At 37.9% G+C, this 19,877-nt stretch overlaps 1 protein-coding gene across 2 annotated transcripts in view; it reads left to right on the forward strand.

Moving 5' to 3' along the window:
* The window catches only part of LOC117399297 (polypeptide N-acetylgalactosaminyltransferase 1-like), a 193,282-nt gene that overhangs the window by 139,088 nt on the left and 34,317 nt on the right, over positions 1-19,877 (forward strand). For both annotated transcript variants that reach the window (XM_033998390.3, XM_059022787.1), the window contains one exon: positions 7,928-8,135. In XM_033998390.3, coding sequence (XP_033854281.1) covers positions 7,928-8,135 — 208 coding nt within the window. The remainder of the gene's footprint in view (positions 1-7,927; positions 8,136-19,877) is intronic.

The following is a 19,877-nucleotide window of genomic DNA, read 5'->3' on the forward strand; positions in this document are numbered from 1 at the left end:
AGTTGGCGGACAGAGTGCCTCTCTCTGCCATGCATCAGTTAAAGCTCAGCCGAGAGATGAAAAGTGCAAGCCTGACATTTGACCAGTCACATAATGAAAAGAAAATGACTTGCCTCGAACCCTCTTGTTTTGTAATAGAGTGTTGGATAAAAGGGTTTTGGTTCTGCTGCCCTCATTGTTAGGTGTTGAGGTTGTTGAATTGAATGTGTGGTTTCCATGAATGCATCCATTGCTTTTTCACTGAAATGTAGCTTACAGTGAAATCAAGCTGCTGGACAGTTATGATGGTGTGTACAGATTGGAACTGTCAATTCAAGCAGATATATACGGAAAGATTCCCTGCACTCTGATTGACTGAGCCAGAGGCATATAATCCCTAGTATATGCTCTTTAGAATGTTTATAACTGCATCACAAAAATAAATGAAACAATATCAATCTGCTAGATTTATTTGTAACAAAATGTAATTTAAAGTAAATGTCAACCTGTTTAATAATATGCTAGTTAAAGAATGGGGAAGTCAAAACTTCCTGGAAAATAATACAAGCACCTCAGAGATGTATGTCTACGTTGTAGTTATATTTAGATTTAAACAGAAAATCAGTTGTAACCTAACTTAGATACCTGAAACAAAAACAAGTTTTTAAACAATTAAAAAAGCCTTTTAATGTGCAAAAATCAGCTCATTATTTAACCCGAGGTTACAATGTACGCATGCTGAGCTAACTTTGACTTTTTAATAGTTACAAAAAGAAAAATGATTATATTAAAATAAAATATTTCAAATAAAAAAATGAACATGTGCTGCATTGTTTTGTTAAAATAGCAAATCGCTGACTTGGTTGTTCAAGTACAAGGTTGTCCTGGAAGAAAACTTGCTTCCTTCTGCTCTGACAATGTTCCCCAACTCTGAGGATTGGTTTTTCCAGCAGGACAATGCTCCATGCCACACAGCCAGGTCAATCAAGGTGTGGATGGAGACCCACCAGATCAAGACCCTGTCATGGCCAGCCCCATCTCCAGACCTGAACCCCATTGAAAACCTCTGGAATGTGATCAAGAGGAAGATGGATGGTCACAAGCCATCAAACAAAGCCGAGCTGCTTGAATTTTTGCACCAGGAGTGGCATAAAGTCACCCAACATCAATGTGAAAGACTGGTGGAGAGCATGCCAAGACGCATGAAAGCTGTGCTTGAAAATCAGGGTTATTCCACCAAATATTGATTTCTGAACTCTTCCTAAGTTAAAACATTAGTATTGTGTTGTTTAAAAATGAATATGAACTTATTTTCTTTGCATTTTTCGAGGTCTGACAACACTGCATCTTTTTTGTTATTTTGACCAGTTGTCATTTTCTGCAAATAAATACTCTAAATGACAATATTTTTATTTGGAATTTGGGAGAAATGTTGTCAGTGGTTCATAGATTAAAACAAAAATGTTCATTTTACCCAAACACATACCTATAAATAGTAAAACCAGAGAAACTGATAATTTTGCAGTGGTCTCTTAATTTTTTCCAGAGCTGTATATATATAATGTGTGTGTGTGTGTGTAATGATTCATTTAGGCATGTCAGTCTTTTACAGGAAACAGCAGAGGTAGTATGAGCTGAGGAAGGTGCCATGTTTCTCCTATATATCCGTATTTTATGTCCTGTGAAAATCTCCTTTGCAATGTCCCTGTTCCAGTTAATTCCTGCATTACTCACCTGATGCATGTGTTTTACTGCGTGTACTGTGCTGTGAAGGACTGTGTTTGTTTCGCACTGATGTCATGTTCAGTAAACTGGCAGCACACAATCATTCATGTTTTGCGCAAGATTTCTGTGAGACACTTTTTTCTTATTTTTTATCACGTGCTTTGGAACAAGTCTCGAGGAATCAAGCTTTCATACTTTCAGACAAATTACAATGCAGTTAATGCTTAATAGAGAAAAACATACAACCATAGGTTATTGTATCACTGATAAAAGATCTGTCATGTCCATATATATAATTGTGAGGTAAAACTAAACACAGGAAAGGGAAAGATGTAAAAATTGTCTCGTATTCACCAGTATTACCCTATTTTCCTAGCTAAAATACAAGCTAGCATAGAAATACTGTAGAAATAACTGTAAAACTTATCCGATGCTGACAAGTAGATTGAAATTAAGAATGCTTGGCTAGGCCCCGTACACAACATTGGGTGACATTTTCTGTAAAAATTGTGGTACAGGTCATACTGGCGTAAAAGTCACTCCCCCTTTTTGAGACTTTTTTTTGTTTTTAAAATATATATATATTTTTTTTTTTAACAATTAGATTTTTTTTTTTTCCTACATGCTCAACACCGATAAACAAAGAAAAATACGCAGGTTTAGTTTTGAAATAACCCTTGTTTGTAATATTTTATTCCATTAATATTTTTACAATGTTGTTTTTTGGTTTTAAACTGCTAGAAATATTTAGTTTGTTTTTGCAATGTCAAAATAAATCAAAGTATAGAGATAATACTACTACAGTACTGTAAATTCCAATAGTACAATAGTTTGGTTTACATGCACATGAAAATCGATTCTACAGTCTTTTGGCAGCGTAACTTTAATAGCAGGGTCAATCGATTTCTCATGATAAAAATAGCTCTAAAAACCTATGTAAACCGGAGCAGGAATCGTGCTTGTGGCTCACAAGATTTCAGCAGTCAAGATCCCGTTCTTCTTCCTTAATCTCACGTAATCTCCAGCAGAAAGGCCGTACAAAATATACACTGCCATTATTTAATATAGCATTGCAGTTACAGCGAATGGAAGACTTGATGAGTTTACTTGACTTTACTTGCCAGTATCGTGTGAGCGCGTCTAACTCCAACTCCAACTCCATGCTGTCCCATAGATAACACAATGAACCAACTTCTCTCATGGGAGGTGGGGTTGATCTAGATGTTACATGTAGCTTACTGTTAAAGGTACACATCCCAAAATATACTAATGGATCATTATCGTTCAGTATAGAATATGAAACTTAGGAAATGACCAAGTTAGGAACGTTCTGTCATATGCTATTTCCTATCTTAAATTAATTTCCTATCTTAAAAGTTAGGAGAGCATTTTCTGTAATATCAACTCTCCTAAACTTGTAGTTAGGACATTATATCTCTGAAGATAAGATAAGAATGTCACTTAGGATGCTTTTGTAATATGGCCCCTGAGGATTATGACACTGCCAAGAAATTGAAAGGATTAATGCTCCGTTTGATTCAATATTAATAACACTCTTTATTCCACAGCTAAGTACTGTTAAATCCACAGTGTAAAAACTACATTTAAATGTATAACCGTACATCTGTGGGCCCTTACATGCCTCATTTACATTGCAGACTAAATTTGTTTAAAAATCAGCACAATAAATTGGACTTGGCTATACAATAGGTTTAATGTTGTGCCAGAGTTATTAAGCCCAGTGGCTCAGCTAGTAAAAACACTGCAGTTTGGAGTGCTAAGCTGAGTCCTAAGAGTGTGGTTGAAATCCAACTCTTGGTTCTTGGTTGGCGACTCACAGGTGATGGAGAACTAATTTCATCACGCCCCAGCAAACACTACTGGGGAGCCCAACAAGTCCTGGTGGAAACTTCCTAGCCCTGGCCCTACCTACCTCCAGGGTTCAGGAGCCTGGTAACATCTTTTGCTTGGGTTGATTCTCTCTCTCTCTCTCTCTCTCTCTCTCTCTCTCTCTCTCTCTCTCTCTCTCTCTCTCTCTCTCTCTCTCTCTCTCTCTCTCTCTCTCTCTCTCTCTCTCTCTCTCTCTCTCTCTCTCTCTCTCTCTCTCTCTCTCTCTCTCTCTCTCTCTCTCTCTCTCTCTCTCGTGTGTGTGTGTATATATATATATATATATATATATATATATACTCGATATATCGCGGGTGTCTGGGGTCCAGTATAAATCCACTATATATCGAGGGCAGCGATATAGAGAGAGAACCATAGAAAAACAAATAGGCTAACAAATACTGTACAACCACTCCCTCGTTTTATTGGATGCATCAGGATCCAGTATAAATCCTCTACGCAACATGCTTTTTCTCATATTTCGTATAAAAAGCAGCACACCGTTTTAATTCATACAACATAGGAGGCTTGTTGCTAGGGAGCTGACGTCACTGCCTTGTGACTTTTGCTAGTGCATTGCTGCCACACGTGAACATCTCATTGACTCAAATAAAAACCGCTTCATCAAGTAGATATTTAATTTGTGTTATTGTGCAATGCGTGTGTATATGGTATAACAGTACAATATTAATGCTTTGTTTTTAACTGTTTTGCATATTGTTGTTTGAAATAAAACGAACAGTAATTCTAAGTACCTATGTATATTGCTGCCAAGGCAATGCGCTGTGCTGGGTTTGCACCAAACAGAACGCTTTGAATTTAGGCCAGAAAGTTCCATTTTAGTTTCGTCAGACCACAAAACTTTTTGCCACATAGCTACAGAATCTCCAGAGTGTTTTTTTGCATACTTCCAACGGGATTCAAGGTGGGCTTTCTTGAGTAATGGCTTCCTTCTTGCCACCCTACCATACAGGCCAGATTTGTGGAGTGCTTGGGAGATTGTTGTCACATGCACATAAAAGCCTGTAGCTCTTGCAAAGTTGCCATTGGCCTCTTGGTAGCCTCTCTGATCAGTCTCCTTGCTCGGTCATCCAGTTTGGAGGGACGGTCGGATCTAGGCAGGGTCTTGGTGGTGCCATACACCTTCCACTTTTTAATAATCGTCTTCACTGTGCTCCCAGGGATATTCCTTTGATATTTTTTTTATACCCATCTCCTGATCTGTGCCTTTCAACAACTTTGTCCCAGAGTTCTTTTGAAAGCTCCTTGGTGCTCATGGTTGAGTCTTTGCTTTGAAATGCACTACCCAGCAGAGGAACCTACAGGAACTGCTAAATTTATCCTGAAATCATGTGTATCACTACAATTCAACACAGGTGGAGACCACTTAACTTGGTGTGTGATTTTGAAGGTGATTTGGTTACACCTGAGCTAATTTAGGATAGCTGTTACAAGGGGGATGGACACTTATCCAACTAAGCTATTTCAGTTTTTATTTTTAATTAATTTTCTACAAATTTCTAGAATATTTTTTTCACTTGGAATTCGTGGGGTAGGATGTGTAGATAAATGAAAAAAACTATTTTTGTTTGTATTACTATGCATTTTAATTCCAGGCTATAAGGCAACAAAAGGTGAAAATATTGAAAGGGGATGTAGACTTTCTATAGGCACTGTGTGTGTGTATGTATGTATGTATATGTATATGTGTGTGTGTGTGTGTGTGTGTATATATATATATATATATATATATATATATATATATATATATATATATATATATATATATATATATATATATATATACATCAACATAAACTTATCACTTATATTTGGATACAATTTACTAGATGTGATCTAAATATGACAAACTCTGTTTTAGAGTAGGTGTGGTGACTTTATATTGTGCTGATTTAACAATTGACATCACAAAGATGCTGCAAAATGATCTGTCGATCTTGGGCAGGTGTTATGACTCTTGGTCTCCCAGTTCGTGGCCTGTCATTGACAGAGTGTGTCTGGTTATACCGTCTCGCCAGGTTTGAAATTGCTGACTGTGAGCACCAAAGACGGCGAGCCACAGTACGCTGCCCTAGTCCAGCCTCCAGAATTACGATTGCATGAAGGCGCTGCCCTGGTGTTTTTCTGTGATTTTCTTTATTGCTTTTATTCAAGCTTGCAATTCAACAGCTGAAATCACTCCATATCCAGTGTCCAAACAACTGTCTCACTAATTAGGTGATTAAGTGCATATGCTTCAGTCATGGTCAAAGATGAATGATCGAGTGATTAAAAAGAAAACAAAAACATTTCGCCAATGTCAGTCATTTATATACTTTATTTTTTTCGACAATAAATGTGTTCTAATAGTGATAAGTTTCTTTTGATGCTCGGTATGTACAGTATGTGTACTTGGCTTGCATTGGATTTCAACCACACTCTTTGGACTCAGCTTATCACTCCAACTGCAGTGCTTTTAAGAACTGAAAATGTGTTTTATTTCAAGTATGTTTTATATAGAATCTGTACTTTGACATTTGAGTTTTTAGGAATTCAAGTGTTACAAAACATCCTGCAAAGTTTACAGGAAACGCATTACATTACCTTTGTTGTGTCCTGTGTTATCTGTATCGCAAGGGTTATATTTTTAAAAAGATTGCTGACAACTATCTTTCTCCTGCTGAACGTTGTCAAGGTAAAGATTGAAAAAAAGTAATTCCCAAGTTGATTTACCTATTGTGAATAAAAACAATGAGAAATATGTTAAAACAAAATGCTTTGTGGACAACATAGGATAAAGCAGAGGTAAAGAACTGAGTTTCTTGTAGACACTGCAGGGGGCCTGTAACACTAAGTAAAATACTTGCATTGTTATCTCTAGGCAGTAGTAAGGGTTTAAACTACTGCAATTAAAACTGTATTAAGGTCAGATTTTTTTTAATTATTTATCTTACTGCTGACAATGGCCTCACACATTTGTTTTTAGAATTAATAAAAGTTAATAAAGTTTTGTCTCAAAGTCTCAAAGACTTATATATTGAAGGTACCTTTCTTTTGTTGCCTTCAGATTTGTGGCTTTGCACGAAATAAGACCGCCACTTTTCCCACATCCCACATTGATCCTTAGCTTAATTTCAATCCCGGTTGTAAAGGCATCTTATAAAAAATGTACAACATTATTTTGTCTTTGCATTGCCCATCTCTATCATCAATAAAAACTACATGGGAGCAGGATATAGGCCTTGAGTTTCTGGATGAAGTGTGGGAATCCAGTCTTGGTAGAATACAGTCCTCATCAATTTGCGCCGGACATGTCCTGATGCAATCAAATTGTACATTTTCTACATCTGTCTAAGGTCAGACTGGCTAAAATCTACCCATATATGGACCCCACCTGTGACAGATACAAACAAGAACCTGCCTCACTCATACATATGTACTGGACCTGTCCCAGACGGGCTCCGTTCTGGTCATCTGTATTTGAGACACTCTCTAAAGTTCTTAAAGTACCCATTGAACCTTCACCACTTGTAGCTCTCTTTGGTGTTGTGCCCAGTGATACTTTCTTAACAAAGATATAATCTGACACCCTGGCCTTTGCCAACTTGTTGGTCTGGAAAAAAGCTGCCCCATTGGGATATTCTATTTCCTGAAATTGGAAAAAAATCAAATACAGGGAAAAGTTATTGAAGGCAGGGCAACCTTTTCTGTTGTATGTTGACCAACTGAGACAGACTCCAATCCCATAATCTCCTGCCATTGAAAAATGTGACTTTTTTTTTTTTGTTTGTTTCTCTTGAGAAGCTTGTTTTTTCATCTGTTATTGATTGTTATATTAATGAAAATGCAATAAAGTTAAATACAATGCAGTAAAACAGTCAATTATTATGTTTTTTTGTATTTGATGTATTGATGATTTTGTAAATTTTATATACAGTACAGATGTATTAATGATTTTGTTAGTCTATGTTTTCTGAAAATCAGTAAACAAGAGTTAAAAAAACAAACAAAAAAAACAAGTTAATAAAATGTGTATACATGCTTGGTGTATGCTTAATCTGCTCTATGCTTCAACGCTGTTTCAAGCTCAATAGGAGAGTGCAGGTACTGTGATAAACCTTGAAAAACCTATAAAATATACAATTTTATTTACCTTTTAATGGGCAGTCGCAAAATTCAAGAATTTTGCGACCTGACACCATGCTTTTCACAGGGGACTAATACAATGACTAGGGCATGGACACTGATAAGGTTAAAAGATATATTCCCACACAGCTTTCGTACAGCCGGTGGGACTGACCTGTGCTGCATGTTCTCTGTGTTCTGTTGTGTGCAGATTTCCTGAAGCGGCCCCTGGAGCAGTATGTGCGGAAGCTGGAGGTGCCGGTGAGGGTGGTGCGGATGGAGCAGCGGTCAGGGTTGATCCGGGCCCGGCTCAGGGGGGCTTCCCTCTCCACCGGCCAGGTCATCACCTTCCTGGACGCTCACTGCGAGTGCACTGTGGGCTGGCTGGAGCCGCTGCTCGCCAGGATCAAACTGGACAGGTACAGGACACCTGAGCTGTGTTTCCATTAGGCACACCAATTTATCTAATGTAACATTATGTCAATGAACAATTTGCTTTGCATTAGTGAGAGTGTGCAGTTTATCACTCAGGGACTGTCCTGTTCATTTAAATTGATGTTACGCTAACTCTCTAGATGACGGCACAGAAATCACAACATCTTTTTAAATGGGTACTTGGCAATGTTATTTATCTGGTACGCCTGCAGTTTTCTGTCTTCCTCTAATTGTATTTCATTTTAATATTAATTTAATGCCCCGAGTCTCACTCTCAGGTTTTTCCATGTTTATTTATCATGTACAACAAGATTAATAGAATACTTGCAAATTGTTAGACTGGTTACAAGGCAGCTGTAACCTAGAACATTACAACATATTAAACTTGGTGTTTTATATTTAGTCTGTTTGGACACCTATAGGTCAAACTTAGGTTTTTGCTTGTATCTGAAGACGCGCTTATCCAGTTGTCATGAAACGTGTTATTTATTTGTTACTTGTCACCACGCTGTGCTGTATAAGTAAATCTCTGGGTAATAAGGCTGGGGCATCAAGTTCAGGAACACTGTCCCTCTTTAGCAAGCACCCTGGGATCTATTACATGCAGAGAGCAGATGGTGCTTTGTTATTACACCATTTCGTGAAGGAAGCCAGGTCTAACTGTACAGCCGTCCCACGCCTTGTGGTGTTTTACTGTGAGATGTAGAGTGTCAATGTCCTCCCAGAGCAGGATTCAAACCCAGGACCCTGTGGCTCCAGGACAGCAGGGCTGTCTACTGAGCTAGCAAACAACTTCAATTTCAAAGATCAGGGGTGTCAATTAGAATCCATCGAAGGAATAACATGAGTGCTCAAGGCTGTCATTTCAGTGCACACCTCTCCCCAGAGCTCTAATGGCAAGTCCCAGTGATCTCCGCTCTGCACTGCAGGATCTCCAAAGCCAAGGATGGAATTATTTTAAAACCACTTTCAGCAATAAAAAAACAAGCCTGTCTGCTCTTTACTTCCTGGAGATCCCAGTTAAATTATGGAATAATCAGTTTTGACCTCACATTCAATGTCAGACGGTCTGATGGATAAGCATTAATGTTTTTTTTTTTGTTTTGTTTTGGTTTTTTTTCTCAGGATGTCAGTGTTTTTTGAAAAATTGTAGATGGGTATAGAGGTATAGGTATATAGTTTGCCTTTTACAAAACAGTCCATCATTTTATTGATAATTTTATATTTTTACATATCACACAGAGGCCACATTCTCTCCCTGAAAGTTCAGTGTCACAATCTGTCTTCATCTCACCTGCAGTTTGAGTTGTAAAATTCGTATATGCTTAATTGATAAAACACATGCTTTCCACATTTAAAATGAACATAGTAGCTCTGTGCATGATGACATGTGTAGCCTGACCTCTGGTTTGTACTTGTTCACATTGTTCACAGTGTTTCCATGACAATAACTGTTTTGTTTGTGATTGGCATTACAAGGCCAATGGTGTGTTTACAGGATTGGTTATGGTTGTGACTGACTGGCTTGTAACGTGAAGTGTAGTTACTATGTTAGTGCTGTATGAATCGATTATTCGGATTGTGCGCTCCTCAGAAATAAGAGTACATCAGAGATCGGGCTAATTTACCATTCTAGACGAATCAAGTGAAGAAACAGCTGCTTGGATGTGTGCTGATTTGTGCTTTTTTTAGACAGTGGAGACAGCAGTCCACACAAATCCAAATAGTCTATGGATACCTTCTTTTTGTTCCTAAATACACTTTGAAGGCGTGTGAGTGTGATTCATAGTGTCTCTGGAGAAATCACAGCAGTGTTATCCACAGTGTGTCTCTCTGCTCTCAGCTTGTTTCGTTTCTAATGCATCAGATAATTGAACCTCAGGGCCTAATTGTGAGTCTAGGCTGTTAGGCACCATGCCTGGAATAGCGAGGCTGGCAGGGCAAAATCAATCGCATGTCAAAAACTCATTTGGTGCCATTTATTCCCATTTGTTACCAACTGACATTTTGGCCTGAACTCTGTGCTAGGAAAATCATTACTCATTTCCTGATCCGAACTTAAAAAGGTCAGTGAAAACCTTCATGTCCAACTGTGCTATCATTTCTAAAGGGAATATTTATATTTTTATTCAAAATGTTTATCCATTTTTTAAGGTGAAGGTCACCTTACTTACTTAGCATACCGTAAAACTTCAATTAAATGCCTCCGGCGTTTATTTACAATATTTGCCAGCAGACCCGGCGCGTATTGGAGACCGTCGATTATTTGAGACCGACGTTTATATTAGATCACTAGCTTCACATGCTTCATGCGGTCATTGAGAAGCCACTAACATACAAACTTGTAGCAATGTATTTAAAAACTGAATTAGATCTACCATTGTTATTAATAATAATAATAATAATAATAATTATAACTAAGACAGCCCTGTAGATATCAGAACAAAGGCGTGTAGGCTACGCTTACAGCATAATAATAATAATAATAATAATAATAATAAAACAATACAAACTTCTAAAATGTTTTTAAAAATGAATAATAAAAGCAATAAGTATCATTATAAAAAATAATGTATTGGTTAATCTCAAACATTGTTAATACAACAAAACATGTTACTACACCAAGAGGTTTGTATCTGGCCTACTTTCAGCATGCTTAAAATTATCAGAACTTTGAATAACTTAACTGCATTAAACACATATGGATTACATTATTTATTATTTATTAATCCTGAGAGTCACTTTCATCGCTGTCACTTATTAGCAGTTCATTACTGCTCAAGCTCCTCCTCAGCTTCAATGGCAATGACAGAGACCCGGTGTTTATTTATTATTATTATTACTATTATTATTTATTATTATTTATTTCTTAGCAGACGCCCTTATCCAGGGCGACTTACAATTGTTACAAGATATCACATTATTTTTACATACAATTACCCGTTTATACAGTTGGGTTTTTACTGGAGCAATCTAGGTAAAGTACCGTGCTTAAGGGTACAGCAGCAGTGTCCCCCACCAGGGATTGAACCCACAACCCTCCGGTCAAGAGTCCAGAGCCCTAACCACTACTCCACACTGCTGCCCTGTATTTGCAGTATTTGCCAGCAGACCCGGCACGTATTGGAGACAGGCGATTATTTGAGACCTGGCAATTATTTGAAGTGATTTACATGATTTATATTACATCCGTGAAAAAATACCTTATATTAGTGTTTTTTTTTGTTTGTTTTTTTAAACACTTGGCACCCCATACATGGAAGTCACCATTTCGGCTCTGTTAACTGCAGTATCACTCACACCCTCCACTTCAAACATCATTTGTCCGGTTCAACAAGTCCTATACCCCTTTCACACAGACGAGTTATGACGGCTCAGAACCGGCACTGATGCAGTCTGTGTGAATTGCTTATACCATCACAGAGCCGTCATATTTTATGCCGTCTCTGAACCACCTCACGAGGTGTTTCAGAGACGGCACTGAACCATCTTAGCTCTTGTGTGAAATGCTGTGCTGGCACTGAAGCTCTATAGAGGGGGTCAACAGCTCATGTGACTGTATACCGGACGAGGTACTCAAATGTTTCTCTTCCCATGCGGAAATTTTTTTTTCCACTCGCTATCCAAAAATCTTGGGAGTATTTGGTTGCAAAATACATCACCATGTTGGCATTCCATTAACCAAGTCAAGCATTCACACAAGCATCCTTTATATATAGCAAATACCAGCATCCACCGTATTTTTGCTGTCTACTTTTGCCTGAAGAGCTGGACTATCTCTTTCTTTTAAATATATGGTATCACCTTTGCAATGTAGTTACCTACATTGTGCCTGAAGCTCCTGCAATTTGACACTTAACAGGTTGTTGCATTGTATAATATAACTAGTGTTCTGCGTTTCCGGTTTATTCCGAAATTTACTGAAAAATTACAGGATTTCTTTTTATCTGGACATTGGTTTTTACTGATTTTATACCAGATTTTTGTCTATTATTCAATATTCTCCCAGTACTATTTTCGAGGAAATACACAATAATTTTATTAAAATGCTTTTTTATTTTGACCGACATTGGAATGAGCATCCCTACACTGTATCCTAGGATACAGCAGATGTTTAAACATCAGAGGATCAAATAACGTTCAAACGTGGTTCTCTGTCACTTCACAAACACATTATCACCTGATTATGTTGGCCAATCAAAGTCTGATTATTGAGGCAATTGCTGGGTGTAGTAATTACTAGCTTGATCAAAAACTACATTGAAATTCACAAACATATAATATTTTTAGTAGATGAGGAATGGGGAGAAAACGTAAATCAGTTTATGAATATTCACTACTAATGTTTCAAAGAATATGAAAAGCAAAAATAGCAGAAGTGGGTCAGATGAGGCAGAGGATGCACAGCGCTGCAAATATTGCTGCATCGAGGTACATGTTCGCGCTGACAATAATAGAATATACTGAAAAATAAGCGACACATTAAACTAAAACAAGAAAGTGAACTTAGAGACAAGCAATCAATTTATGCAGCTTTTACACACGCTTTAATAAAGAGAGCGCAGAATGACTGTGTTAGTGATTGTGTCAGCGCTGTGCTTTGCTGGACACCCAGTGTTTATTGCAGAGGTATGTATCGGTGACTTCGTACGACAGTACTGTCCATCAGCTAAAACACTGCCTAACGCCGACAATCTTAATCGTAAATATTTGACAGAAAATGGTGATGCTTTAGTTGGTAAACTTACATGGAACACATTGATGGAAATGTCCAGTGTGTGTTACGATGACTTGCACCACCCAGTTCTGTCAGTTTTTTATTTTATTTTTATGAATTCAAGGCGAATAAACCTGGCTTGTTTTGTGCTGATGTCATGTTCACACCTTCTGTAGATACTGTTTCCTTCAGCACAGCGATTGCCCAAACGTTCACAAAGTACCAGCTAACTTGGGATAATGTTGCTTCGACTTGCACAGATTGTGCTTTATCAGACAGGGACATTAAACCTAATCAGAAACCAGAACTGCTACACATCATATTCCACATGTAAAGTGTGTGTACTGAGATTCCGCCCCCCCCCCCCCCCAATTTTACCAATGTTTCAATTAAAACTATTTTTTTACCGGTTTTATCCCTATTTTAATACATGTAAAATAAACTTTTTTTTAAGATAAAAACCGAAAACGCGGAACACGAAATATAACTGAAAATTAAAAGCATACAAAATGTAGCCAAATTGATTTAATGCGTTTCAATTGATTGTTAATTTGGTAATTGGATTTTGTTTTTGCTCTTGTTACGCTTCAAACGGTTAAAATGTTTGTCTCTCATATTGTGTGAATGTTGTCCCGAGTTCCTCGGAGTTTGAGTTTGAAATCTCACTTACAAAAGTGTCTGTTGTAAGTGAAGATAGTAGCGAGGACTGTGTTTTAGATGTAGAACATGAAAGTGGCATTAGAAAAATAAAAATGCAAAAAACAAAGGAAAGTGAACCAGGAACAGAGAGGAAAGTTATTGATCATTCTGCCGCACCTAAAACAGGTGAAGACCTAAATATCACTGCCAGCGATCGGTTTCGAGAAGAACAAATTTAAGTGGACTGTAAGCTTGTTTGAACAATAGTTAAAGCCCAGAAACAAATGCAAAAGCTGCGTTAGTCTGTGTAATTGATGGAGATTTACTAAGTGATGAGGAAATGTGTTGTTCCTGAACCTGTCCAGAACAAATTTAAAATGAAAATTAGGGGGATGTTTTGTGGAAGTGAATTTGTAAATATGAAAACTTTTTTTTTATTTTATGTAGAATTGTATTACTTTTCTTTAACAATCTGTAATGCTAAAATGAAATTGCAAGCCTTTTTCGAAGTGCTACGTTTGAAATGTGTAAAGCCATAATTAACTAACTGTTGAATTGTTCTGATTCACTGTGGTTTCGTTAATGAATCCACAGTATTCTGTGGATTCGTAGCACTAACTGTGGATTTTTTAATCAACAATATATCTGCCCCGCACTCCCCTTCTCTTCAAAGTCACACAGCCACTCTTAGTTGGAGGATTCGTAGAATTAATCAAATAAAAAAATCAAAGGGTGGTATCACCGAAATGTTTTAAGCTGTGAAGAAACTACAGGGGGAGGGAGGAAGAATAGGAAATCCAAAACCCTTTAGTGGCTGCCTTTTTACTGTGTTTCTTTATTTAGAATTGTACATTAATGCAGGAGACCACAGGATAGCTCTCAACTGTGATTGTAGTCTGTGGTTATATTATTCTTAAGCTGTGAAAAAATGCAGAGACAAGGAGTTTTCCATCGCAATTCCATTATCTGTTATTTGCACCTCACTGCAATGTTTTAATGCATGCTCTAAGTGTTGTGTTGTATGTTGTTGAGATATTGCAAAGTCACCTTAATCAATTGTGAAGAAAGCTCTTGAGAGAATCTGAATCAAGGTTGTGGTGACCTAATAATGGATGGGTTGTGACACCTGATAAGTTTATTTAAATGTGTTATCTCCCGAACTGCTTAACCCGATTTGATGACACTTTTCATGGACATGTGTCAGAAGAAATCTTGCCACATCCTGTGAATATAGGTCAGTTTGTCTTAATCTTTTCATGCTATTGACATCAGAACATCTCAAACAGTGGGAAAGGATATATAGTATATGGTATGTTACGGACACGTTTGTTTTATACTCTGCACATCTCTTGATTGGATTGACCTCCATATATTGACATTGTCCTTGCATGCTTTGCACAAAATCTAAAGCAGCTATGGCCATGAATCTTCATGCTTATTTGCCTTGGGGTTTACATTGATGCTGTGGAAGACTGCCTCAGCAGTAGTATCAGATTTTCCAGTGTTTGTACACCCCCAGTGTTTTGTCTTTCCGAATGGTCATGTATCATTGTTCTCCTTTGCAGCGAACAAGCTCCTCACTGCACTGATAACACGGAGTGGGGGCATGATTGATATCTGGATGAGGAGAGATAGATATGCTTACCCTGGGTGTCTTGAAGTTGAGAAAAAGAGATCATCTATTGCCATCAGCCCTTATGTCCTGAAAAACAACCTAAACTACACAGTGAACACAATGGATTTGTAATATCATCATTTTAAATGAAGAAAACTCAGAATTCCATGTGTTTATATATATATATATATATATATATATATATATATATATATATATATATATATATATATATATATATATATATAGCTTTTAAAACAAATATTAGCTTTTAAAACAAAACTCTGTAATTGTGTGCTTTAAAAACAATATTATTATTACTGCGGCAATCTGGTTGAAGGCAGACAGTCAAATGTCAAAAGTGTTTTAAAGAAGTGCAAAACAGAGGACTCGAAATGCCACCAATTTATTGAAACATCTTTCAGTTTGTCACCCCGATCTCTTTGCTGAAGTTAACTTTTTTCTTTTACTGTGATTTCTTCTGTTCTTTTAGTTTAAGTAAGTGAATCCCAGTGCGTATGACTTATAAAAAAGGCACAGCAAAGATAACAAATAAAACAGGAATGCGCTAGAAGCTGATCAAAAGGGAGTGCATTTGCTAGAAGCTGCAAAAATGTAATTTACTGACATATTTGTTTATTTAGCAGACGCCTTTATCCAAGGCGACTTACAAAGACAATGGTGTGTGAACTATGCATCAGCTGCAGAGTCACTTACAACTACGTCTCACCCAAAAGACGGAGCACAAGGAGGTTAAGTGACTTGCTCAGGGTCACACAATGAGTCAGTGGCTGAGGTGGGATTTGAACCGGGGACCTCCTGGTTACAAGCCGTTTTCTTTAACCACTGGACCACACAGCCTCTTTAATGACATATGTCATTAAAACTCTACCACATGTTAGCAATGTTTTTATAGTCTTTGGATTTTGTGTTAATCTGTATTTTATGTGCATGTAATGTGATAGCTGTGAAACTCCTGTGTTTTGAATTGTATGCATGAGCGACGGAAAGACCAGAATGAATACAGACTTCATTGTCAGCATATCAGTTTCCCTAAAGATAACACAATAAATGTGACACTTCACCTGCAGGAGGAAGCACAGGACCTATAAAGCTTCTGAGTCACACCGCAAAAGTCTGCCAATGCAGACGGCTACAGGTTCAGCATGAAAGCAATAAAAATCTATAGTCTGTGGTAATGACCTTTGAATACATACACTGAAACTTGTTTTCATCAGCTATATATCTCTGACAAGCGGCTATTCTCTACACTGTCCTCCAACAGAGTGGACAGCATGGTCTTGGAATCCAGACGCACTCCTAAATAGGAGGCTGTCTGCAAAGGCAGCTCCATAAGCTTTGCCCGGTGCAGGCACTAGCGTATTATGTGGACAAAACCAAAAGTTTGATGTGTGTTATGGGGCTAAGTCCCATGGGAAAGCTCTGTCTAAACAGAGACTTTCAAGATGGATCACAGATACGGTTCAGACTGCATATGAACGAGCCAACTTGCCCCCTCCAGAAAACCTCACTGCCCATTTACCGGGGGTATGGCAACTTTGTGGGCTTTATTCCAGGCATACTGTCAGAGACATTTGCGATGCAGCGGTGTGGGATATGCCCCACAATTTTACGTGGTTCTATCAGCTGAATTTCGTGGCTCCACAAAATCCTGGGTTTGGAACCCTTACAGCATAGAATTGGAGGCGAGTTCCCCTCAATTTGTTAGCCCTGTTACTTGTACTGGGTTCCTCATGGTAATGCGCAAGGTGGCCTTAGCCGAGCCTTGTAACTTTTCACTTGGTCTGCAGTTTTCCTTGTGACAGCTTTGGTATATCTAGCCATGAGGTAATGGTTACATTTTGTACTTGAAAGGGAATGTTAGGTTATTATCATAACCCTGGTTCCCTGAAATATAAATGTAACCATTAACCTTCAAGGTCGCTGCATCTTATTGCAGCAGTCTTGATGGAAAAATGATGACGTTTTGCGTGTCAGCAGTCTCTTTTATGCACTCGGGGGTGGGGCGCGACTGCGTCACTGGCACTACGCAGCTTTGGAATATCTATTCAGGTTAGACGGTATCAAAGGATTAATACCCATGAGGTAATGGTTAGATTTCTGTTTCAGGGAACCAGGGTTATGATAATAACCTAACGATACTGTGCATGGTATCGTATCGATTCTCCCTAAATGAGGTATCACAGAACACTACCAGCAATATAGTAGTACTAGAACAGAACAAGGTCTGTGCATGAGTTTCCTGTCTTAGTTAGTAACACCAGAACAAGGAAGCTGTAGCCATTGCTTGTTGCTGGGAGGTATATTATATAACAAAGATTCTCACCAGCAACATTTTTATTTTTTAACCTGCACACAGAAAACCAAAATAAGTGATAAGAGAATTCCCGAGTGGCCTACCTGGTAAAGCATGACTGTGTGTTACAGTCAGGAGAGCACAGGTTTGTGTCCTGGCTTTGTGAATTTGCCAATCTTTCATTCCACAGGGAGCATTGCATTCACTCTTGCCCTCCCATGTGTTTAGTGAGACAAAAAAGGTAACAACCTAGAGCAAACCCTACTGGTCAGGAACCCAGTGAACTCAAGCAAACGCCTGCAGGTATGGCCTTTGACCTCTGTGGTCAAGTAGCTGCTCGACAAGTGATTTGATCTGAAATATGCTCTTTTGCCAGTAGATGTACCCAGAACTTCTAAACACACCTGTAATCCTTTAAGAGCACTGTCCTGCTCAAATGTTCTTTCTTTTACAAAGAAATAGCTATTTACCATCTTTATTTATTTATTAATTTTTCTATTTGATATGTTCGCAATGTGATCCTAAATGACAGAATTGCATTACAAAACCTTTTGGTATTTTGTTGCTAATTTCTGGGATAATTGGTTAATGGAAGGATTTGTTGTTTTCTGTTCTGTACGGTCAGTTTTTTTTTATTTTTATTTTTTTATTAAATTACAGCTAACTTCAAAGGGGTTTGAACAGTCAGGTTTCAAGATGAAAATGTAATTAAATGCGTGTCCCACTTATAGGCAGACTGGCTGAGAGCAGGAGTTGATAGGCATTGAAAACTACTCTGGAGTTCTCAAGGGCTATAACCTGAGAAGCTGTTTCATTTATTTTTCTTATTTTAATCTAACCACACATTGTCGTGTCTGCATGTTTTAGGGCCTAATGCAGCAAGGTAATGTAGTGAATTAGGTATACAATTTATTTAAATATGAATTAGTCTCTAGACACCCTGTATAAGAACATCCAAATGTTAATAACTGAGACATGCCATAATAGTTCGGTGGGATCATGTAGAACTCGGATTACCTTAGACAATAACCGACATTCACACAATGTGTCAGGAATATAAAACAATAGATTATTTAAGAATAAAAAGGGGTGCACAACTAATCTAATATTACAGAAAGGAAAGGCTATTGGTTAGAGATATGCATCAAATGTACAGTTCCAGTCAAATTATTACAATGACCATAACATTACTAGCATACATGGTTAATATACTAATATTAAATATGCTTTATCACACAAAGTGTCCACTTTGCATTAGTATTTCCAATACCCGTTTCTCGGTGTAATCGATCATGACAGTATGCATGAGAATTAATTCAACTTCCCATTCAGAACGGAATCCAACATTCCAGTACCTAATTTAGCAAATTAGTTTTACCGTGTTAATTTAGATTAGACATTATGTACCAAACTATTAATATGTTATCAACCTCAATTGATTATATATTCAAATTAACTCAGAAATGGGGCAATGATCAAATTATCTGCATTTACGAGGCAACTCCTTTGAGTTGCACATTTCAACAAACAAAATATATTTCTTACACACTCTAAAACAGGAAGTTGTATTCTATTCCTAGAACAGTTTATCAACTTAACTTGATAGCATTTGCTTCAGTTACTTAATCGAGTCATAAAATATGTAATATTAGATATGCTGAATACTTATCGATTTCCATATAGAGAAGTCAATCTGTGTTGATGAACACTGCAGCTCTTTTGCATCTGAAGTCCCTATAAAAGAAGATGGTACTTTGCTGTACGCATTGTATTGCATAGGCTCACAATAAATAAATAAATGTGGGGGGGGGGGGGGTGCAAGGTTCACCCCAGCACGACTCAGGCCTGCGTTCTTGTTATTGAAAACCTGAGCTCTGATGAGATCCTCAGCACAGGAGCTGTTCTCAATTTGCTGCAGTAAACACCCACTTCTCTCAGTCTGCCACCTCACAATCCTATCCTCTGTGACCTGTCAACCAATCAGTTGTTTGATAAGAAAACCCAGGAATTTCCCCTCCACTTCTTTAGGGGTGTTTTGAACCCGCTGGCCACGCAAAAGGGCATGAAGTATCAGCTCAGTGAGCTTCTATAGCTGCAAAGTAGAAGCCCCTTGAGGTAATGGCTGTATAATGGAGATTATATTGTGTCCCCATGAGCAAAAGACTGCAGCCCTTTGCCTGTATACCTGTCATTGTGGTGGTATGTTTTGGAGAGCTGAGGTACTAGAGCTGTTTGTTTTCATATCGGGCTGCAGTGGCAACAAGGGAAACAGCTGTCAGGCATGGGAACATGAAGCTGGAAATATCTGGAGATCGGATGTACTTAAACAGTAAAACTGTGACTGGGTACTGACATTGGAGCAAGCTGGTCACAACTGCTTAGCACTGTAGATTTTAGAACACAGATTCTTACAAAGAATACAGCAGTAATGCTTCTCA

This window comes from Acipenser ruthenus, chromosome 4 (genome assembly GCF_902713425.1).
Source record: "Acipenser ruthenus chromosome 4, fAciRut3.2 maternal haplotype, whole genome shotgun sequence".
NCBI classification, from domain to species: domain Eukaryota; kingdom Metazoa; phylum Chordata; class Actinopteri; order Acipenseriformes; family Acipenseridae; genus Acipenser; species Acipenser ruthenus.